The sequence below is a fragment of the Copadichromis virginalis genome, linkage group LG9 (genome assembly GCF_057382275.1).
Source record: "Copadichromis virginalis isolate Kocher_CV1m ecotype Utaka linkage group LG9, C_Virginalis_male_GT1.1, whole genome shotgun sequence".
NCBI classification, from domain to species: domain Eukaryota; kingdom Metazoa; phylum Chordata; class Actinopteri; order Cichliformes; family Cichlidae; genus Copadichromis; species Copadichromis virginalis.
In genome coordinates, this window is record NC_140626.1 from 5,583,751 (window position 1) to 5,607,376 (window position 23,626).

The following is a 23,626-nucleotide window of genomic DNA, read 5'->3' on the forward strand; positions in this document are numbered from 1 at the left end:
CAAATGTCCAAACGGGATCCTAACCACTGCTTCCTGACGATAAATCTCACACCCTTGCCATCCGCTCAATGCAGACTGCAGATCTACAAAATAGGAATGTTAACTGTGGGCAGCTATTACTGGAGCTAGGGCTGCTCAGTTAATCGAATTTTAATCACGATTACGATCTGGGCTTTCAACGATCATTAGAAATGACTGAGCCGATTATTAGCCCCTCCCTCATTTATCCGCGACACCTTAAAGGCCGGTCCGTGAAAATATTGTCGGGCATAAACCGGTCCGTGGCGCAAAAAAGGTCGGAGACCGCTGATTAAGAGGACCCGAGGGAAGCTCGGAAAGCTAAGCAGAAGTTATTTGGAGAGGAGAGTGACTGCCGTTGGCTGAAAAGAGAGGTAAAAAAAACTTCAGTGGTGTTGCACACTATTTTATATTATTTTTTAAAGTCATTGTTAACCCTTTAAAGCCGGTCAGAGCAGCACGCTCCGTTTTGTGTAACTATTTTTAAATCCCTGTAGAACCTGAACCGTGTAAGCTAGCGCAATAATTTGTTTTGCATATGAAACCGGAGGAGTTGTACTTACATCTTATGCCATCAGCTTGTCCTCGGCCACGGTTTCCTTCCACATAAAGCTTTGCAAATATTGCATAAAAAGCGCTTGCAGGAACAAAAACATAATATTCCAGAAACACGCTTTGCCGATCCGATCAGCTGTTCGTAACACTTCCCACAGTGAAACAGACGTCAGCGCGAACTATCACATGTCTGCAATTTGCTGGCCGAAACCGGAAGTGACTCATTTTCACGGAAATGTAGTTTTTTACTTGTAGGCCTTAAAAGCCTATACTGGTCATGTTTGACTTTTCTGAATAGTTTCTGAGATGCTTAGAACTCGAATTGCACTGCTGGAAATAGTTTATTTTGATGCACCTGCTGTTTTCTTTGCAAATTTGCATCATATGATTGTTTTTTTCGTTTTTCCTGCAATATATAAAAATTGCTGTATCTCCAAAATAAAACTATGAAGACACTCAAAATAAATTTCCTGTTGTTGTGAACTATTTTTTGCAACTTTTTTGTATTTAAAGTTTTGAGGGATAAACCTCTTAAATTTCTCCAAGTAGAAATATATGTTAAAAAAACAAAAACGATTTTCAATTGTTTTGTAGTTTATTGCACTTTTTTGCAATTAATGTAGTTACTATGGACTTAATGCATACATATTATTAAAATATGGGCTATAACAGTTGTATAGCAACTTGAAATGCTCCCACAAATGGCACTACAACATGTAAAAAAATAATATAAGCTCTGGCGGACTTGGTTCTATGGTAGGTCTTAAAGGGTTAAATAAATATCGTCAAATAATCGAGATCTCAATTTCAGTGAAAATAATCGTGATTATCATTTTTGCCATAATCGAGCAGCCCTAGATCACGGTTTCAAAGTGCTGCCTAGAAAGAAAAGATTTCACTCTTGCCAGTCGCCTTAAATGATAAAACTGGACTGGTCCAACTTAAAACCAAGGGCAGTAACAACGGGGTTTAAAATAAACTTCCAGGGGTTCCATATCAACAGAAGAGGACTCACAGGGGCCACTGGGTCCAAACACCAACAAATCTGTTTTCTTTTCATTCAAATTTAAAAAGTTTAGAGCCAACAAAGCTTTTTTTTTTTTTTTTTTCTGCCTGTCCCGTTTGGCTCTTTTGCATCAGAATTGTTGTCTAAAGGCAAAGAAAGATGCCCAACGGATTTACTTTACCAAATTGACCATCCCAGCCTTGCCGTAATGGTCCATTTGATTCACCTTTTATTGTTTATTTTATTTTCACTTGCTGAATACGGGACAGACTTGACTGGGGGAAAGAAGGGGAGAAAGAAAGAGGGAAAGAGAAACAGCTGAGAAGAGGGACGGGGGAGAAGGGCAAAAACCAAAAACCAACGGAATGAGCAGAAAAAGAAAAAAAAAGAAGAAAAAAAGAAAAAAAATGCATATATCAATCACCTGGGTCACCTGCTGAGAAAGAAAAAAGAAAACAAGCAGAAGAGAACAAGAGTAATAGAATAAACAACATCACAATGATATATGGGAATATGACAGTAAATACTAAATATTAAAGATTATTGTGCAGCACATAAGATCAACAGAACACAGTGTGCTTTGAGGTAGGAGCCAAAAGGGTGTAGTTTGTGGGTGTGATCACCCGTGTGTACACCTGTGAGCATGGACGCGCTTGTTTTTTTTAAAAAGGTTCCTTCATGTAATGATCTGCTAGAGGGTGTGGTGGGGCCACAGCCCCGTCCTCCAGGGCATGAAGCAGGTATGGAGGAGATCAAAACTCCAGACATCCAGAGGCCCCCAGAACACAAGAGACCAAGGAAGACCAACAGAGGGGCAGCCACGCCACTGTCCCAGAAAGAGCTGAGGAGAGTCCCACTCAGCAACCGCGGAGCAGAAGCCAGGGGGAGTTGCAGTGACGCGCCCGTGAGCTCCGCCGGCAGCCAGCCGTTCCTGAGTGACCGAGCCCCAGGCCGAGAGGGCGGGGGCACCCCGCCTCCGAAGTGGCCCGAGCGAGCCCCAGGCTCCAGGCCCCGATAAGCAGCCGCCAAGGAGTGAGCCGGTGTGTACCTGGACGCCCATCCCCGGACACAAAGAACCACCAACGCACCGATGTCTGAGGGAGTCCGCCACTGGCAGGGGAAGTGGTGGTGGGGGGAGATAGACCTCCAAACCTTGGAGGGCCTGAGATGTCCCCAGAGAGGTGGCGCCTGACACCCAACCTGACATATAGACACAGACATACAGGCACACACAGATACAAACAAGCCAACCATACTTTAATGTCATCTAGGCATGTCAAGAGAGGTTTTATTCAGATGCCATCCTTCTGCTGCAGTGGCAAATAAATTTGGCAGTCATTCCTATGTTCTTGTCTTTGAGTGAAGATTTAAGGTGATAAGACATGTAAATAACTGCAACTTGAATCTGTACTGAAGCTCAGTATTTGACACAGATTAATAATGATTAATATAATAACTATAATATTGGCCATATTATATTTACATTACCAAAGTGATATGACTTTAGTCTCATGAACAACATCAGCTAATTGTTATTTACTAGCTAATCTTAAATGACTGTTCAGTACAGAAATGAAGCCCAAAAATCATGTTTTACTGTCCTGTGGTCTCAGCCTCAGATACTTATCAAATCACACAAAGCTCTTGTAGAAACAAACAAACAAATGAACAAAATATGTTCTCCTTCATTTCTGTCAAACAAAGTTGTATGACACGTTTCCAGCGGTTAGTATCATGGTTGCTAGGCAACCTGGGAAGCGCGACGGAGACTAGACCATCCCATACAGCCCATGTGTTGAGAAGGGTCTGGCTGCAGCCACTGTGGAGCTCCACAGTAACCGGATACACGTGACCTCCACAGTAGCCGGAAGCACGTGACCTCCAGCCGTAAACACGCATGGATACCGTGGAAGTCTTGCAAGTTGATCGCAAAGGTTGGGACAGAGTCTTTCTTAAATAAATTTGCCATTAGTGATTTCATAATTCTAGGAATCGTCTAGTTTTCTTACAATGATCATGTTGCCACTTTTTTTGCGTTACAACAACATTCCTTCTTATTTTAATGTTTTTTCATCGTGCTCCATGGCAGAGAAACACACAGATCAATATCTCATTGTCGGCACTGGGTCAAGCTGTCGTAGGTAAGTACATGCATTGTCTCATGACCAGAACGCTACCTGTTACATGTTAGATTTGTTCCTATCTGTGTGTGTATATTCTTTTCTTTGTGTACCTAGCCCCACAGGTGTGCATAGAAATCACAGAAACGTGTTGAACCCAGCACCTTCAATGTCTGGTGACACTGGTAAAATTTCTTATTTTGAATAGTGATTGTCATATATAGGTGAAATAATAATCTTGCATTCATTATCTTGTTGTAGTTGATAGCTCATAAACGAATTTGTTACATGCTGTTTCAAATTAATTTCCTTTTATAAATAGTGCTTATTTTTCTTGCATTTGTATGCATTTAATATGCATTCTATGTAGTGTTTTGTCTGAAACCTGTTAAAATCCCTATAGAACCTCAGGAAAGAGTTGACAACAAGAAAGCCAATAGAAGGTCAACAGATGCAACTTTTCCTGACCTGTGTGGACCACTGTGCGAACTGGAGCAGCAGTATATTGCACACAGATGCCAGATAACGCAGTTTGGGGGGGGTTGCAAATTTTGTCAGACTGACCTGTTTTAGATCATCAAATAATTTTTTAGACAATAAGCAAATTAAAAAAACAAACATAGAACTTTTAAAAATTAACTTTTTAAATGCTCAATTAAAATATTAATTGTCATGGTCCGGGCGGGTACCTGCAGGTCTCCTACAGCGACTCCTCCTCTTGTAGGCGGAGATCGGTTGCTCCTCCCTGGCTGACCACCTGTGGGCAATTATGCCGGCAGAATATAAGACCTGCGCACTCAACCGATCATCGTCTGAGTATCTGCTATCCCATGTTAGTCTAGTGGAGCATGATTGTTTTGTCCAGAACCCGTGAGACAACTTACCTGCTTTTCTTGTCCCCAGAGGTAGCTCCTGGAGTGGAGGTCTCGCCTCCCTCATCCCTGCTTTCCTGGACCTGGGCTACCTGCTGCTGGTACGACGTTGCCAACTGGCCCGCCACTCACTTGCCTGCCTCCCCCTCACCTCAACCGCATCCGGGCCTTCCGCCCCACCTGTCTTCCCCACCTGAAACCCAGTAAGGCAACTCAGTTTAATTGTGGAGGATCGCTGATCATCTGCTGGATCCCGTTGACTGTGCTCTCCTCTCATTACAGTGCCCGGCCACTTCACAGTCAGCCTCCACCTCCCCTCTGCCTCAGCTGTTCAGCGACATCCTAGAGTTGTCTAGGTCACCCTTAGTTAACATAGTTTATACTGCGTGCCTCTAGTGTGGTGGCGTCGTTTTGTTTTTTGCTTGTGTTTATTGTGAGGGGAAATAAACCTTTTGTTAATTTACTGTCTGTTTGGTTTCTGCACTTGTGTCCATCTCAGTTACCTCGTGCCGCTGGGCCGTGACAATTAATGACAAAAACATATACAAACCCACCTGACCCTGTATGAACAACTAATTATCCCCCACTTCTTAAAGCTTGAATTAACTGTGATCAATCATATTTTTTAGAAAGAAAAAAAAAACTTAAATACAACAAAAAAGTGTGAGAAACGGAAAGATCCAAAAAAGCAACACATCATGCCACAATCTAAAGAAACCCAAGAAGACATGAGAAGAAAATTCACTAACATTTATTAGTCTTAAAAGGGTTACAAAACAGTTTCTTACTCATGTAAACCACAGATAGAGCCACTCTCCAGGAGAGGGTGACGGACCAAAATTACTCCGACATCACATTAACGAATAGAGGAGGTCACAAAAGACCCAAACAAGATCCGAAGAACTCCAGCCCTCACTTGTTTTAGTTAAGGTTACTAGTCATGAGTCAATAATAGGAAATCAACTGAGAACAAATAGCATCTGTCCATGGGAGAATTCCCAGCTCACCAAAACGAACACAAAGGCTCCTCTCACATTTCATTTATCTTGATGATACTTAAGACTTTCGGGAAAATATTCTGTGGGCTGGCTGGCATGATATGTTTTGAGATCTTTTGAGTTTGTGTTATTAAGGTTTTTGTAAGTCTATATACACTGAACAAAAATATAAACGTAACACTTTTGTTTTTGCTCCCATTTTTCATGAGCTTAACTTAAAGATTCGAAATATTTTCTACATACACAAAGGACCCATTACTCTCAAATATTGTTCACAAATCTGTCTAAATCTGTGTTAGTGAAAACTTCTCCTTTGCTGAGATAATCCATCCCACCTCACAGGTGTGGCATGTCAAGGTGCTGATTAGACAGCATGATTATTGCACAGGTGTGCCTTAGACTGCCCACAATAAAAGACCACTCTGAAATATGCAGTATGATCACACAGCACAATGCTACAGATGTCGCAGCTTTTGAGGGAGCGTGCAGTTGGCATGCTGACAGCAGGAATGTCTACCAGAACTGTTGCCTATGAATGTTCATTTCTCTGCCATAAACCATCTTCAAAGGCATTTCAGAGGATTTGGCTGTACATCCAACTGGCCTCACAATCACAGACCACATGTAACCCACACCAGCCCAGGACCTCCACATCCAGTATGTTCACCTCCAGGATGGTCGACCAGGTGGAGACCAGCCACCTGGACAGCTGCAGCAACAATCGGTTTGCATAACCAAAGAATTTCTGCAAAAACTGTCAGAAACTGTCTCAGGGAAGCTTATCTGCATGTTTGTGGTCCTCATCCGGGTCTGGACCTGACTGCAGTTCGTTGTTGTAACCAACTTGAGTGGGCAAATGCTCACATACAAAATCCAAAACACATGCAAACTCCAAAACACGTACAAAATCTAAAACATGCAAACTCCAAAACACTTGCAAAATCCAAAACACATGTAAATTCCAAAACACATGCAAACTCCAAAACACGTACAAAATCCAAAACACATGCAAACTCCAAAACACGTACAAAATCCAAAACACATGCAAACTCCAAAACACGTGCAAACTCCAAAACACGTACAAAATTCAAAACACATGCAAACTCCAAAACACGTACAAAATCCAAAACATGCAAACTCCAAAACACGTACAAAATCCAAAACACATGTAAATTCCAAAAGACATGCAAACTCCAAAGCACATGCAAACTCCAAAACACTTACAAAATACAAACACGTGGAAACTCCAAAACACTCACGGACCGGTACCGGTCCGTGAGTCCTTTGGTACCGTTCCGCGACAGTTGATCCTCCGGTGTGAAATGTATGGTTGTAGTTGTGTGTCTTATTTTGAAAGAACTATTTACGCGTTACCATAGCGACCAGAGAGCGTTAAGAAGCAGAGAGGAGGATGTCACTGCCATTGTTGTTGGCGCACAGCTCAAGTCACGTTTATTATTATATTTACAAAATACCACAGTTTCTTTTTTTTTATTCTTTTGTTGTATTTATCCGCGACACCTTAAAGGTCGTTCCCTGAAAATATTGTCTGACATTAAAGTGGTCTGTGGTGCAAAAAAGGTTGGGGACTCCTGCTGTACAGTACAGAATGCATTTAGCTTGTCGAATTTACATAAATCTTCCATCGCTAGCAGTGTAACTCTGAAGTGCTGTACTGTATGTTTGTAAGTTTTCTCCCAAACAAACACAACAATGCCGACGAAACGTTTTGCACCCTCAAATGCACCTTTTGGTTTCATTCCATAATACTGGACTTATGTTTCTACGAAGGTTTGAACTCTAAGAGTGTTTAAACAAAAGAGAAAAGTGTGAAAATGTTAATGCCTGTCTGAGAAAAGTGTATAAAGCATGTAGTGAGGGGTTTTACAGTCTTAACATCTACAATAATTGTAAAAAAATAAAGTTGGCTACTTCATGGATTTCACCTACCGCGGGTTATTTTTAGAACGTAACACCAGCGATAAACGAGGGACTGCTGTATTATTAATAGTAGTGTCTGGGACATCTAATTGATTAACATCAACATTGATTATTATGCACTATTATTTTTGTTCAAGGAGAGCAAAAAATATAAAACTCTCTCAGCTTGTTTGTTGCCAAAAATGGCCACTTTTTGTGTATGTTCACAAAATGCTAAAATTAAAACATTTATCTATTTTTACCGACGTGACTCTTTAAAATAGCACCAGTCCTTTTCATCAAAATCAAAATTGTATCTAAATTTTTTACTCTTTATAGCCAGTTAGGTTATATATTACCATTAATTTTTCAGATAAAACGGTGATAAAGTTTTCATGAAACTTCCTTTTTTTCCCCATCTGAGCATCGGGGAAAAGGCTGTCTTGCAATTGTTGAGGTCACTAGTGTGTGCCCCATTTCTTCCAGGATCACTCTCTTTATAAGTTTTAGTGGACTCCTAGTACTGCAAAGTGGTTTCATGGTACAAAGGGATTGTATTCCAAGATCTGGGAGACTGTAGAAATCAGCAGTGATGCCCTTCCTATCATCTTTCCAGAAAAATAAGTGATCTGGAAGCTGTTAGTACGGAGGCCCCTAGAGACAAAGCACGTACAAACTCCAACACACTTGCAAACTCCAAAACACATGCAAATTCCAAAACACGTGCAAACTAAAAAACACATGCAAACTCCAAAACACGTACAAACTCCAAAACACATGCAAACTCCAAAACACATGCAAACTCCAAAACACGTACAAACTCCAAAACACATGCAAACTCCAAAACACTTGCTAAATCCAAAACACTTGCAAACTCAAAAACATTTGCAAACTCCAAAACACATGCAAATTCCAAAACACTTGCAAACTAAAAAACACATGCAAACTCCAAAACACTTGCGAAATCCAAAACACTTGCAAACTCAAAAACATTTGCAAACTCCAAAACACATGCAAATTCCAAAACACTTGCAAACTAAAAAACACATGCAAACTCCAAAACACTTGCGAAATCCAAAACACTTGCAAACTCCAAAACACTTGCAAACTCCAATACACATGCCAACTCCAAAACACTTGCAAACTAAAAAACGCATGCAAACTCCAAAACACGTACAAACTCCAAAACACTTGCAAAATCCAAAACACTTGCAAACTCCAAAACACTTGCAAACTCAAAAACACATGCAAATTCCAAAACACTTGCAAACTAAAAAACACATGCAAACTCCAAAACACTTGCGAAATCCAAAACACTTGCAAACTCCAAAACACTTGCAAACTCCAATACACATGCCAACTCCAAAACACTTGCAAACTAAAAAACGCATGCAAACTCCAAAACACGTACAAACTCCAAAACACTTGCAAAATCCAAAACACTTGCAAACTCCAAAACACTTGCAAACTCAAAAACACATGCAAATTCCAAAACACAACGGAAGTGCTCCAGGACGCTAGGGGCAGTGTTGAGCTTTTGTTACCTAGTAACTACACAAGCCAGGAAGTACCAATGACCGGATTTGGGTTTTGCAGCCTTAAAGGCTGCATTTTAAGGCCGATTATGTCACAGCGACAAGAGAAGGCTGTCCCAATTCAAAGGCTGCACGAAATGCGGCCCTCAAATGCGTCCTTAATTTCCCTGAATTTTAAGGATGGGTCGGTGTAGCCTTCATGGCCCAACATATCCCAGACTTCATAGTGCGGTGGTGGTGTGGATAATTTTGCCGAAAAAAGCAGTGGAAGTGGAGCGGAGGAAGAGTAAACTTTCAGAAGTAAGTACTGAATATTATGTCACCTATTTATGTGCAAATGTTTAATAAGGAAGAACATTAAACCATTATTGTTGGCCACATGTCGGGAAAGTTATGTGACATTAGCGATGTCTGTACTTTCAGAAATAACTTGGTTTTAAAGCCTTTACTTTAAATATATATATATATAGTCGACCTTAATCTTACAGAGATTGTGATGATTTTATGGATAATTAAAGTCAGTCATATATCCACAAACACAACAAGCTGAAAGTCAGTGATGCTGCTCGGTTTGCAGTCCTGAATATCACGGCACAAGCAGGATTTACTGCACTGTTAATGTGAGCTATGTTATATTGCTGCCTCTGTTCGGTGGTGTCGAGCCAAACGGGCTTTAACGTGTGTTTGAACGAGCGGACGGTTCACTCGTTAAGCTGAAAGAAAGATGCTTTAATCGCAGGAGTCACACATGTGTTCACTGTACCATCTGGGAACTCTTCTTGTTTCGTAATAACACAAACACTAAATCCTCCTTCTTTTGTGCTGTTTTGTAGCGTGTATACACCTGAGACTTCCACCTGTCTGTCTGTCCTGCACTCTCTCTCTGTTTCTTTCTCTCTGATTGTGGAATAAAAGTATGAACATGTGTTTATAAGTCACACTTGTGTTTGAATCCTGCAGCTTATCACACATTTGATTTCCATGTGTGACAACTGCAAGTGTCCAGAGTGAAGACAGACTGAGGGACACACTGCTGCACATCATCTGTGAGGCTTTGCACCCCTGATGATCCACCAGGACAAACTCAACAGTGTGTGAGGAAGAGGAGGAGGAAGAGCCAGCAGCAGCTAACAGATGGAGAGAATAGACAGACTGTTCCCTGTTTGTGAAGGACTGCTAGGAAGGTTTAGAAAAACTAATTGTCTGTCCTGAATCAGTCTTATTAGGTAATGTTCAAATAATTGTATCATTCCAGTGTTTTCAGTGTGGGAGAAAGTACTCAGGGCCTTCAAGTTACACACTATGAAAGGCAGCAACAAGTTTAATGTTCAGAAACCTAAAGTTTGTATCAGCAGCAGAATGGAGCTAAAATAAATGTTGGTTTCAGTTCTATGAAGCTTTGAGTATTTTGGATTAGTAGCACTGCTGTGTTTGTTGCATCATATTGCTGTAATTGTTTATGTGCTTTATATATTCTGAGGTAAGTTGATCTATAGTGTTACATCATATTCTATAAGGATGTTATGTGTTTGTTTACTTTCTGCCCAGTTTGACCCATTTAGCAGAAGCCAGCCTGTTTAAGGCTCTGATATCTATTCTGTATGACTTAAAGCAGTTATGACATGGTCCGATTTTCTCACCCAATAAAGGAATATTTCATATATCAGTCTACTCTTCATTTTATCAGTAACAGTTATCACAGCTTGTACATTTTCTTTTTACACATATATGTAAGCAATGAGCCAAATTTAGTAATGCCAACACACTGAAGGAACAACATTTGTCTCTTATATATGATACACCTATATATGCACTGTCAAAGATACTTGTCTTTGAGTGAAGATTTAAGGTGATAAGACATATAAATAACTGCAACTTGAATCTGTACTGAGGCTCAGTATTTGACACAGAGTTCATGTTCACTGCTGTAATAGCTAATAATGATTAATATAATAACTAGAATATTGGCCATATTATATTTACATTACCAAAGTGATATGACTTTAGTCTCATGAACAACATCAGCTAATTCTTATTTACTAACTAATCTTGAAATAACTGTTCAGTACAGAAATGAAGCCCAAAAATCATGTTTTACTGTCCTGTGGTCTCAGCCTCAGATACTTATCAAATCACACAAAGCTCTTGTAGAAACAAACAAACAAATGAACAAAATATGTTCTCCCTCATTTCTGTCAAACAAAGTTGTATGACACGTTTCCAGCGGTTAGTATCATGGTTGCTAGGCAACCTGGGAAGCGCGACGGAGACTAGACCGTCCCATACAGACAAACTTGCCGTTTATTTTGCAAATCGAGCTCAACACTGCCCCTAGCGTCCTGGAGCACTTCGGTTGTGTTTTGGAATTTCCATGTGTTTTGGAGTTTGCAAGTGTTTTGGAGTTTGCAAGTGTTTTGGAGTTTGTACGTGTTTTGGATTTTGCAAGTGTTTTGGATTTTGCATGTGTTTTGGAGTTTGTACGTGTTTTGGAGTTTGTACGTGTTTTGGAGTTTGCATGTGTTTTTTAGTTTGCAAGTGTTTTGGAGTTTGCATGTGTTTTGGAATTTGCAAGTGTTTTGGAGTTTGTACGTGCTTTCTCTCTAGGGGCCACCGTATGTTAGGCTTACTTACAGCAGCAGCACTTTCTGCACCTGCATAAACTCCAGGACACATTTACTAACGGTGTTTGTTGCTGTATGTGCTGCAGCTTTGAATTTTTTAATAATATATATTTTGTTAATATTTTGGCTATGGTGTCTTGTTATGAAATGTACAAGAGTAAAAGTGTTTTTAGCATGTGCTTCAAAGCTAAGTTTGACTGGGAAACTCAAAGCTCAATAGTCTGTATCAACAGAAATTCACTGCAGCCTATGTAATATTTCATGCGTCATAATTTATTCTACTCTATCTTGCAAATACATATTTGTGTGGCAATGTCATGCACAACACACACAACTATTAGATCCTTAAGATCAAACCCGTGTCATTCTTTTGGTCCACTGCAGTGCAGTAGTCAAAAAAAAAAGAATAAGTGTCCACAAATGGCCAGGATAGAGCCCAGAGTGTTAATGTTTAAAATGTATAAAAATATTATTGATTACAATTCTTTACTGTTAATATCAACAATAAGCTTTTTATTTTGAAATTACAAGTTTAAAAAAATGCTGTTACATTTACATTTAATGCTGTTACACTGTAATCCTTTATTATAAGTATGGACATAGAATCAAGTGAACAACATTTTGAAATAAGTTTAATTGAAATTTTGTACTATGCAAAAAACAAAACAAAAAACAACAACAACAACAACATATTAAACAAACAAACAAACCAACCAACAAACAAACACAGCCAGTGCCTTCATTTGTCCATTACATGTCAGACATAGCACTGAGCCTTAGTCCCTGCTCATCAGCACATGCTTTCAAAAAGAGCTCCATGTCCTCTGCAAACTGAAAAACAGAGAGGAACAAGTCCCTTGCTCCAGTGTCTTCTTCCTCTGACATGTCTCTTAAGACCCTCTGCTGGTCCCCTTGATTTAAAGACAGATATTTTGGCATTGTTACGTGTCCACGGAAAAGTGCCTTATTTTGGACAACCCACTGCACAGCAGGACGCAGATCTTCAACAACTGCTGGCTCCTGTGTCAGGCAAATGGGGATAAAAACATAGTTATTTCTCTGTTGCAGAACAGTTTTTTAACAGTTATTCAAATGTCACTAACCATGTAATTACACTACTGTTTAAAGTGAATACTGACCTGACTTCCTGGAACTTGCGCTTTTTCAGTCTGAAAATGGGCACGTGTTGTCCTTCAAGCACAGCTTTGGCTTCCTCTCTCCAGTGTGCAAATAGCTTGCCAGAGATTAACAGAAAATGTTGATATTGTTAAGGTGTGTAAACTTTGACACAACATAGAACAGAAGTCAAAATATAAATACCTCCTGAGATCAAAGTTCTCCATCAACAGCAAGCACCAACATTTACGCAAGTAGGGCATGTCTGACTGTAAAATATTAATATGAAACATATTTAACAACTTTCAAAAGATTCAAGACTCCATTGCTGTGAAAGTAAATAGAATACTTACTATAGTATAGTCAAATGAAGCATCCAGTGCCACGTACAGGGCAGACTATTTGGAAGAAAAAATAAAAATGTCATTTTTTTTACAAGCTTAAATTAGCTTCTGAATCTCAAGAAGACAAGAGAAAAATTACCATCAGCATGAAGATCCCACAGTCAACTCCATCGTCTTGGCTTGGAAAACCCTGTATTACATTGAAAATGAAGGCTCGTTAATAAAATCCCTTAAAAGAAGACTAGTGTAATTCATATTATTCACCATACCTTCAAGTCAAAGCTCTTTTTTTCTGACCACTGCCCGGGAATGATCTTCACTGCAAGATACCTTTTTTTTTTAAGACAGTTACAGTCACAAGTTAACAGATGTCATCATGATGGGTGTGAAATGTTTATTGCTAATAGCACCAACTGTAACTACAGGCCTTAGGAACACGACCTCAACAAAACAGCAACAAAATGAAAAAGTACAGTCACATGCTCACAGTTGGTCAAAATAAAGCATTTACATCTTTAAGTTAAGGTTGGCATATTTTATAAACTAATTTTTAATGGTGTTTTATGTTAAACTAGAACATTTGAAGACCCTATTTATGTCTGAAACTCATCTAAAGACAGCATCACTGACTTGATCATAATCTGAAGATGAGAAATAGAATAAAATGTTGAATCATCATGCTGATATATCCATCCATCCATCCATTCGCTTCCGCTTATCCTTTTCAGGGTCGCGGGGGGCGCTGGAGCCTATCCCAGCTGTCATAGGGCGACAGACTGGACAGGTCGCCATTCACCACTCCTGCTTGCACGCCTGCCACGCAGCCAACCATGACAGAACGACGCAACCATCAAATGGATCCTGCGGACTCACGGTCTCAGTATCTCGCGCAGTTGTGGAATTACTGCCGGGAAGTAATCCACGCTGAGGACACCCCCAAGAGACTCCATCAGGTGGTCTTTTTTGACAACTTTTTGTCTTCCACCCTCTGCACAGCTGGTTTTTTGGACATTAACAGATTAAAACAACTAATAACAGCTCTGAGAGCCAGGATATGCTTCGAACTGTTTGGCATGGGCGGTCCAGGCAAGGAAGGGTCAGCTACCCTCCTGGAAGCCCTCGCTGCCTGGTATTCTCAGCATCAGCATCTTTTCCCATCCAGATTTATCAGTAAATCATTCTATCCTCCCTTAAGAGAGGGACTGCGTCCTCGTTGCCTTCACCCCAGTACACCAGTGTCACCTGTGTCTCCAGTAGCTCAGCTCCCAGTGTCGCCTGCTCAGCAGCCACTCTCGGCTCAGGCTCCTGTGTCGCCTCTGTGTCAGCCAGTGGCCTCCATGACGGCTGGCTTAGTGATCTCTTCTGCTGGAGGGTCCGAGGGACCGCTCCGGCCTTCGTCTCCTGTTTCCGCTGGAGGGTCCGAGGGACCGCTCCGGCCTTCGTCTCCTGTTTCCGCTGGAGGGTCCGAGGGACCGCTCCGGCCTTTGCTTCCTGCCTCGTCGGCTGGGGGGCCCGAGGAGCCCGCCCAGCTTCCTGCCTCGCCTGCTGCTGCTCCATCACCTGCTCAGCCTTCTGTTCAGCTGGTGGTCTCTGCACCTACTGATTATGCCACGTCAGCTGGAGGGCCCGAGGAGCCCGTCCAGCCTCATGCCACGTCAGCTGGAGGGCCCGGGGAGCCCGTCCAGCTTCCTGCCTCGTCGGCTGGGGGGCCCGAGGAGCCCGTCCAGCCGCCTGCTGCAGCTCCATCATCATCCTCGCCTGCTGCAGCTCCATCATCATCCTCGCCTGGCCCAGCCTCCGTGTCTTCAGCCTCGCCTGGCCCAGCCTCAGGGTCCTCCGCATCGCCTGGCCCGGCCTCTGCCTGTGCTTCGCCTGGTCCGGCCCCGCCGTCGCCTGGTACGGCCCCGCCGTCGCCGGGTCCGTCTGTTCCTGCCTCGTCATCACCTGGTCCGGCCCTGTCATCGCCTGGTCCTGCCTCGTCTGGTCCTGCCTCGTCTGGTCCTGTGCCCACCGGGCCTCAGCCAGTATGCTTGACACTGGAGCGCCGCCGCTGCCTTCCGCGCGGCCGGCCCCCTGAACTGCTCCGTCGTCTCCTTCGTCGCCGCCGCTGCCTTCCGCGCGGTCGGCCCCCTGGACTGCTCCGTCGTCTCCTTCGTCGCCGCCGCTGCCTTCCGCGCGGTGGGCCCCCTGAACTGCTCCGTCGTCTCCTTCGTCGCCGCCGTTGCCTTCCACGCGGTCGGCCCCCTGAACTGTTTGGACTCCTGTGCTGTCGGCCCCCTGGCCGGCCCCCTGAACTCTTCTGTTTTGGACTCCATTTTTCTTGTGCTTCGGTGTTTTTGTTTTGTGCCCTCCTTCCTGGGCCCCCGCCACCCGCCCTGGTCGGGTTGTTTTCTGTTTTGGGCGGGGTTTTTTTTGTTTGTTTTCTTGTGTTGGGCTGTCGGGAGCCAGCCCTTGGGGGGAGGGTACTGTCAGGGTCCTGGGTCTCCTGACCCAGCGTTTTAGTTCATTGTGATTTTTGTATTATTGTACTTGGTGTGAGTTTCTATGGTTTCTAGTTTCGATCCATTGCCCTTCATGTTTCTCTATGTCCCCTCTGTTCTGTGTAAGTCTGTGTCTGCATGTTTGAGTTCCCCTCTGTGTCTCTCGGTTCTTAGAGTCCTCTGCCTTATGGTTTATGTCTCTGTGTTTCTTAGTTGCTGTCTCCACTGTGTCAAGTTCGCGTCTCTGTGTGATCCTTCCTGTTTTACTTTGTAGGTCCGTGTCTTATGTGAATGTGTCCTGCTTTGCTTGTCTCGTCAGTTCTAATTTCCCCCAGCTGTGCCCTCCTTCTGTGTCTCATTCTCCTCATTACTTCCCAGTGTATTTAGACCCTGTGTTTCTCTGAGTCAGTGTTGCGTCGTACCCTCAACAAGCTGTGTGTGTTTTGCCTCCGTGTTACCAGTGTTTTGTTTCCAGTTCCAGTTCAGTGTTTTCTGCTTCAGTGTTTTAGTCCACCAGCGTTTTTGTTTGTCTTTTGATGCCTTTAGTTAGTAAGAGGGTTTCCAGCAATAAAGCTGCTCTTTAAGTTGAACTTCTGTGTCTGAGTCCTGCATTTTGGATCCACCACTCCTGCTTGCACGCCTGCCACGCAGCCAACCATGACACTTCTGCTTGTTTTCTTTTTTCTTTCTCAGCAGGTGATCCAGGTGATCGATATATGGATTATTATTTTTTTCTGCCCATTCTGTTGGTTTTTGTTTTTTGCCCCTCTCCCCCGTCCCTCTTCTCAGCTGTTTCTCTTTCCCTCTTTCTTTCTCCCCTTCTTTCCCCCAGTCAAGTCTGTCCCGTATTCAGCAAGTGAAAATAAAATAAACAATAAAAGGTGAATCAAATGGACCATTACGGCAAGGCTGGGATGGTCAATTTGGTAAAGTAAATCCGTTGGGCATCTTTCTTTGCCTTTAGACAACAATTCTGATAGCAAAAGAGCCAAACGGGACAGGCAGAAAGAAAAAAAAAAAAAAAAAAAAGCTTTGTTGGCTCTAAACTTTTTAAATTTGAATGAAAAGAAAACAGATTTGTTGGTGTTTGGACCCAGTGGCCCCTGTGAGTCCTCTTCTGTTGATATGGAACCCCTGGAAGTTTATTTTAAACCCCGTTGTTACTGCCCTTGGTTTTAAGTTGGACCAGTCCAGTTTTATCATTTAAGGCGACTGGCAAGAGTGAAATCTTTTCTTTCTAGGCAGCACTTTGAAACCGTGATCTAGGGCTGCTCGATTATGGCAAAAATGATAATCACGATTATTTTCACTGAAATTGAGATCTCGATTATTTGACGATATTTATTTAACCCTTTAAGACCTACCATAGAACCAAGTCCGCCAGAGCTTATATTATTTTTTTACATGTTGTAGTGCCATTTGTGGGAGCATTTCAAGTTGCTATACAACTGTTATAGCCCATATTTTAATAATATGTATGCATTAAGTCCATAGTAACTACATTAATTGCAAAAAAGTGCAATAAACTACAAAACAATTGAAAATCGTTTTTGTTTTTTTAACATATATTTCTACTTGGAGAAATTTAAGAGGTTTATCCCTCAAAACTTTAAATACAAAAAAGTTGCAAAAAATAGTTTACAACAACAGGAAATTTATTTTGAGTGTCTTCATAGTTTTATTTTGGAGATACATAAATTTTTATATACTGCAGGAAAAACGAAAAAAACAATCATATGTGTTTCTGGAATATTATGTTTTTGTTCCTGCAAGCGCTTTTTATGCAATTTTTGCAAAGCTTTATGTGGAAGAAAACCGTGGCCGAGGACAAGCTGATGGCATAAGATGTAAGTACAACTCCTCCGGTTTCATATGCAAAACAAATTATTGCGCTAGCTTACACGGTTCAGGTTCTACAGGGATTTAAAAATAGTTACACAAAATGGAGCGTGCTGCTCTGACCGGCTTTAAAGGGTTAACAATGACTTTAAAAAATAATATAAAATAGTGTGCAACACCACTGAAGTTTTTTTTACCTCTCTTTTCAGCCAACGGCAGTCACTCTCCTCTCCAAACAACTTCTGCTTAGCTTTCCGAGCTTCCCTCGGGTCCTCTTAATCAGCGGTCTCCGACCTTTTTTGCGCCACGGACCGGTTTATGCCCAACAATATTTTCACGGACCGGCCTTTAAGGTGTCGCGGATAGATGAGGGAGGGGCTAATAATCGGCTCAGTCATTTCTAATGATCATTGAAAGCCCAGATCGTAATCGTGATTAAAATTCGATTAATTGAGCAGCCCTACTGTGATCCATGCTTTTATTTCTTCCCCTGTGGACTACTGTACCGCACTTTATGTGGGGGTCAGTCAGTTGTTACTCTGACATCTGTAGCTGATTCAAAATGTATATTGACAGTGCATATATAGGTGTATCATATATAAGAGACAAATGTTGTTCCTTCAGTATGTTGGCATTACTAAATTTGGCTCATTGCTTACATATATTTATAAAAAGAAAATGTACAAACTGTGATAACTGTTTCTGATAGAATGAAGAGTAGACTGATATATGAAATATTCCTTTATTGGGTGAGAAAATCGGACCATGTCATAACTGCTTTAAGTCATACAGAATAGACATCAGAGCCTTAAACAGGCTGACTTCTGCTAAATGGGTCAGAATATATAAAGCATATAAACAATTACAGCAATATGATGCAACAAACACAGCAGTGCTACTAATCCAAAATACTCAAAGCTTCATAGAACTGAAACAAACATTTATTTTTAGCTCCATTCTGCTGCTGATACATACTTTATTTTTCTGAACATTAAACTTGTTGCTGCCTTTCATAGTGTGTAACTTGAAGGCCCTGAGTACTTTCTCCCACACTGAAAACACTGGAATGATACAATTATTTGAACATTACCTAATAAGACTGATTCAGGACAGACAGTTATGTTAAACTTTCCTAGCAGTCCTTCACAAACAGGGAACAGTCTGTCTATTCTCTCCATCTGTCAGCTGCTGCTGGCTCTTCCTCCTCCTCTTCCTCACACACTGCTGAGTTTGTCCTGGTGGATCATCAGGGCTGCAAAGCCTCACAGATGATGTGCAGCAGTGGGTCCCTCAGTCTGTCCTCACTCTGGACACTTGAAGTTGTCACACATGGAAATCAAATGTGTGATAAGCTGCAGGATTCAAACACAAGTGTGACTTATAAACACATGTTCATATTTTTATTACACAATCAGAGAGAAAGAAACAGAGAGAGAGTGCAGGACAGACAGACAGGTGGAAGTCTCAGGTGTATACACTGCTACAAAACAGCACAAGAGAAGGAGGATTTAGTGTTTGTGTTACTACGAGTGCTCAACAAGAAGAGTTCCCAGTGGACACATCTGTGACTGCTGTGATTAAAGCATCTTTCTTTCAGCTTAACGAGTGAACCGTCAGCTCGTTCAAACACACGTTAAAGTCCGTTTGGCTCGACACCACCGAACAGAGGCAGCAATATAACACAGCTCACATTAACAGTGCAGTAAATCCTGCTTGTGCCGTGATGTTCAGGACTGCAAACCGAGCAGCATCACTGACTTTCAGCTTGTTGTGTTTGTGGATATATGACTGACTTTAATTATCCATAAAATCATCACAATCTCTGTAAGATTAAAGTCAACTATTGAACGGCGTATATTTTGAAGTAAAGGCTTTAAAACCAAGTTAGTACAAACATCGCTAATGTCACATAACTTTCCAGACATGTGGCCAACAGTAATGTTTTAATGTTCTTCCTTATTAATCATTTGCGCATAAATAAGTAACACAATATTCAGTACTTACTTCTGAAAGTTTACTCTTCCTCCGCTCCGCTTCCGCCGTTTTTTTTCGGCAAAATTATCCACACCACCACCGCACTATGAAGTCTGGGATATGTTGGGCCATGAAGGCTACACCAACCCATCCTTAAAATTCAGGGAAATTTAGGACACATTTGAGGGCCGCATGTAGAGCAGCTTTTGAATTGGGACAGCCTTCATCGTGTCGCTGTGACGTAATCGGCGTCCTGGAGCACTTCCGTTGTGTTTTGGAGTTTGCACGTGTTTTGGAGTTTGTACATGCTTTGTCTCTAGGGGCCACCGTAGAGGACCATTGTTGTGCCATTTATCCATGACCATTCAGGAACTTTGCACAGCTATTGAAGAGGAGTGGACCAGCATTCCACAGCCCACAATCAACAACCTGATCAACTCTATGCAATGGAGGTGTGTTGCACTGCGTGAGGCAAATGGCGGCCACACCAGATACTGACTGGTTTTGCAACATCTGTAGCATTGTGCTGTGTGATTAAACTGCATATTTCAGAGTGGTCTTTTATTGTGGGCAGTCTAACCTGAGCAATATTCATGCTGTCTAATCAGCACCTTGACATGCCACACCTGTGAGGTGGGATGGATTATCTCAGCAAAGGAGAAGTTTTCACTAACACCGATTTAGACAGATTTGTGAACAATATTTGAGAGTAATGGGTCCTTCAGATCTTTAAGTTCATCTCTTGAAAAATGGGAGCAAAAACAAAAGCGTTCTTTACATTTTTGTTCGGTGTATTTTGAATGTTTTTAAGGTATAATATCCTAGTTCATATCATAGTTCACTGGGTGCAGTTTTAAAGAAATCTAGAGTTCTGTTCAGTTCAGTTCAACAGACATTATTGCAAGCTAAACTCTAATTACATTTCAGTTCTGTTGGCTGTTGGATTTTTCTCAGTGCACTATTCAGTCTTTGACCACTTCATTAGTAGCACCTGTCTAGAAAAGCAAACAGCCTGCATCTTCAAACATCCCATTATGTGGCTGCGGCTCAACACAACCAGCAACCACACAGAGTGAAGAGGTTCATTTACTGTTTTACTCAAAAAGAGCCAGATGTCTCATCTATTGGACTTTGAATAGCATATGATTGCTAAAGTCAAATCGAGGGGCTTTTAATGTCATAAAAACACTGAATCTTCTGGAATTTTCATCCCTGTATGCTCAGCTTCTGGGAAATTATATGGTATACAAAAACAAATAAGCAAGCAGTTGCTTATGTGGCCAAAACTCTTTGTCCAAAGGAGGTCAGGGCATACTGGCCATGGAAACATCAAGGGCCAGAAGCACCCACTAAAGCAGTTAATTTCAAGTGTTCACTGGGGAACACGAAACTCTACAGTGTTCACCCGAATGAACGCACCAAACATGACAAAATCACAGTTGGCATGTGAGTGCTACAGGTAGATTAGAAGGTCTATCTATCCATCCGGGTCTGGGGCCAGGTCATGGGGTAGTTCTTTTCCCTCCTGAGTAACCTGATGGTTTACCAGAATTACTTAGAAGCTGACCAGAGGTCATAGATCAATGATCAATTTGTAAGCCTATTATCAGATTTGTGGCCATATGTTCTGGATACTCAGGTAAAGAGATGAGCTACGCTGTCAGCTGATCAGTGGTGGTGAGTTGGGCCAGGTGTCGGGGGATTCTGCAAAGGCCTGATGTGCCCACAGAGTCTGGAAAAGATCCCATCGTATCTTCAACTCGACAGCATTCAGAGGAACGCTGGGGAAATCGAGTTTGAATGGACTTACATTTTACACCTTCTTAAAGTGGCTGCACGGAGTGGCATCAGCAAGGTGCTTGATACCTGCTGGTAAGGTAAGGTACCAGCAGGCCGAGCAGAGTACAGCTGTACCTGAAGCAAAAACTCATGTGTGGGTGGAGTTCAGTGAGTCTATGGAAGAAGACTTTCAGCCAACATTAGAAGTTCAAACTGGCCTAACATCATTAAGCCCTAACATTTAGATTGCACTTTTACAAGTCCAATCTCAAGTGTAACAAATAAGTTTATTCGCAATAAAACATAGAAAACCGAAAATGTTTAAACTGAGAGATTTAGTACTTTATGAACTTTTTACAGCTAATTTCATTAACTAGTAACAGGCCTATAACATGATGGGTATAAATAGATCTTTTTAGAGTGGCAGACTTTCTCAGCAGTAAAGATGGGTTCACCAATCTGCCAAAAAAACTGTATCGGTGGTTGCACTGGTTAGTGGTTAGTGGTTAAACTATGTACATTTATTCAACCAAATTATTTCTGAAAGATACTAATCTGAAAATACTGGCTACGCTTGCATGATTTCAACTTGCCTACTTTATCAAACCTGACAGAGGAGTTGACCTTCCTTCTCAATATCAAGGATTTCTTTGCTACATGTAGCATGTACCGCCGTTATGTATTTAAAATACAAAATATGAGTAACTGTATTACGTTACAGTTATCATTTTAAAAGGTGGTATTTAGAATACAGTTACTTTGTTGAAATGAATGAATTACACGGCGGTATTTTCCTGTGTCATAAGGCTATGCCCTCTCTATTTTTGGTTTCCACGCCGGTGGAAACCCAAACAAAACATTAAGAGGCTCTAATATCTGTGTCTCAATCTTGTGGCTCATGTCACCCCTACTTGCGGCCGCATAATGACGTGAAGAAATGTTTGTAACAATTATTCACAAAAATGATTTAATATGAAGGCAACAGGCAGACTGTTACAGACATAGCCCTAAAGAATGTAGATTCATGGGCAGTGTAGTCCGTGCAGGGAGAATGGACTGCCATACCGGTTATGTGTCTGAGTGTGAGGAGAGAGAAAAAGGAGAGTAGAAAAGTAGAGTTATCATCGAGCAGAAACGGGAGCTGGGAGCATGTAAATATAATAATAACCACTGCAGCCAAAAAGAGTGCCTGACGAGCCCAGCTGTAAGTACGCTATTAAGACTCGACTGTACACTGTGTTCGTGTCTTCCTCCGAAATAAGTTCCTCTCTCTGTCTCTCGCTAACAAAGTTGACCCAGACAACAAAGTTTTCAGCTACGAGCCCGACACGAACCCGACGTATTTGTCATGATTCGGCTGTGTGGCAGGCAGGAATTGGACCCAAACGCAAACTCACGGGCACACGGGGGATAAACTCAAAAAGCACAGCTTTATTGCTGGAAAAACAGATCACAAGTTATAGAAAACTAAACTGGGAAAAACTAAATATACAGCGCACCAGGAAACAAAGGGAGACTCACACACAGCATGAGGGAGAACACAACACTGACACAGAGAAACACAGGGCTTAAATACACTGGGAAATAACGAGGGGAATGAGACACAGAAGGGGAGCACAGCTGGGAGAAACCGGACATAACGAGACCCGAGGGAAGCGAAACTCAATACATTCATGTAGGACACAGACCTTCAGAGTAAAACAGGAAATGTAACATAGACGCAGACTTGACTAGGGGGGGCAGAGCAACTAAAAAACACAGAACAATAACAGGGAGACACAGAGGGCGGCTAACTAAATACTCAGAAAACTAAAGAGAATACAGGAAAGCCGAACTAAGACACTAGACTAAAGAATAAACTGGGGCAACAAAGAGAACTAAGATCATAATACAAAAACTCAGACACAAGAAACTCAAAACACTGGGTCACCGACCCAGGACCGTGACAGTATTAGCCAGAGGTCACTTTACTATGGTTCGGAGCCACGGACCCGTTTTATATGCGCGCGGAATAGTTTTCCATACGAGATCACTGCAAAAAGTGCAGCCTTACCCAATGTCCACCTACTCTTACTCATTTTATACTAAGATTTAAATCTAGTTGGTACTGCTATGGCAAATAACCTTCTGTAAAAGTAATAAATCACACAGCAATAGTACATTCATGTAGTTGTAAAAAGCATGATAACATATTAAGTAATCCGAAGTATTCAGAATACGTTTCTCTCACTGAGTAACGTAATCGAATACGTTACAAAATACATTTTGGGGCATGTAATCTGTAGTGGAATACATTTTAAAGGTAACCTTCCCAACACTGTATATTACTGTATGATGATAAATCACGAGCCTTATCTACTTACTAGCGCTCAGTGTCCACACAAAGTAGTAACTGGTTTCAGGGCAGTGAACCCAGAGGCAGAGGCAACTTGCCTAGCGTGCAAATTTC

The 23,626-nt window shown here is 41.8% G+C and overlaps 1 protein-coding gene and 1 long non-coding RNA gene across 2 annotated transcripts; one reads left to right on the top strand and one right to left on the bottom strand.

Annotated features, from left to right (window-relative positions):
- Positions 1-3,471: 3,471 nt before the first annotated feature.
- On the top strand, positions 3,472-5,005 carry LOC146701166 (uncharacterized). Its single transcript, XR_014922360.1, has 4 exons — positions 3,472-3,884; positions 4,103-4,531; positions 4,603-4,774; positions 4,854-5,005. It is a non-coding gene; the product is annotated as an uncharacterized LOC146701166 (long non-coding RNA).
- A 7,390-nt stretch (positions 5,006-12,395) lies between these two features.
- LOC146701167 (uncharacterized) lies at positions 12,396-13,253 on the bottom strand. Its single transcript, XM_085469172.1, has 5 exons — positions 13,245-13,253; positions 13,115-13,159; positions 12,966-13,030; positions 12,781-12,889; positions 12,396-12,665 (listed from the first exon to the last, which is right to left on the bottom strand). Exons 1-5 carry the CDS (start codon positions 13,251-13,253, stop codon positions 12,396-12,398), a joined length of 498 nt encoding a protein of 165 aa, XP_085325298.1.
- Positions 13,254-23,626: the final 10,373 nt, after the last annotated feature.

What these genes read in the sequence shown, in the direction of transcription:
- LOC146701167 (XM_085469172.1), bottom strand. An exon ending in CTTCATTTGACTATACTATA is followed by an intron (nt 13,031 to 13,114) that starts GTAAGTATTCTA and finishes AATATTTTACAG; the next exon opens with TCAGACATGCCCTACTTGCG. An exon ending in GAGAACTTTGATCTCAGGAG is followed by an intron (nt 12,890 to 12,965) that starts GTATTTATATTT and finishes TTTTCTGTTAAT; the next exon opens with CTCTGGCAAGCTATTTGCAC.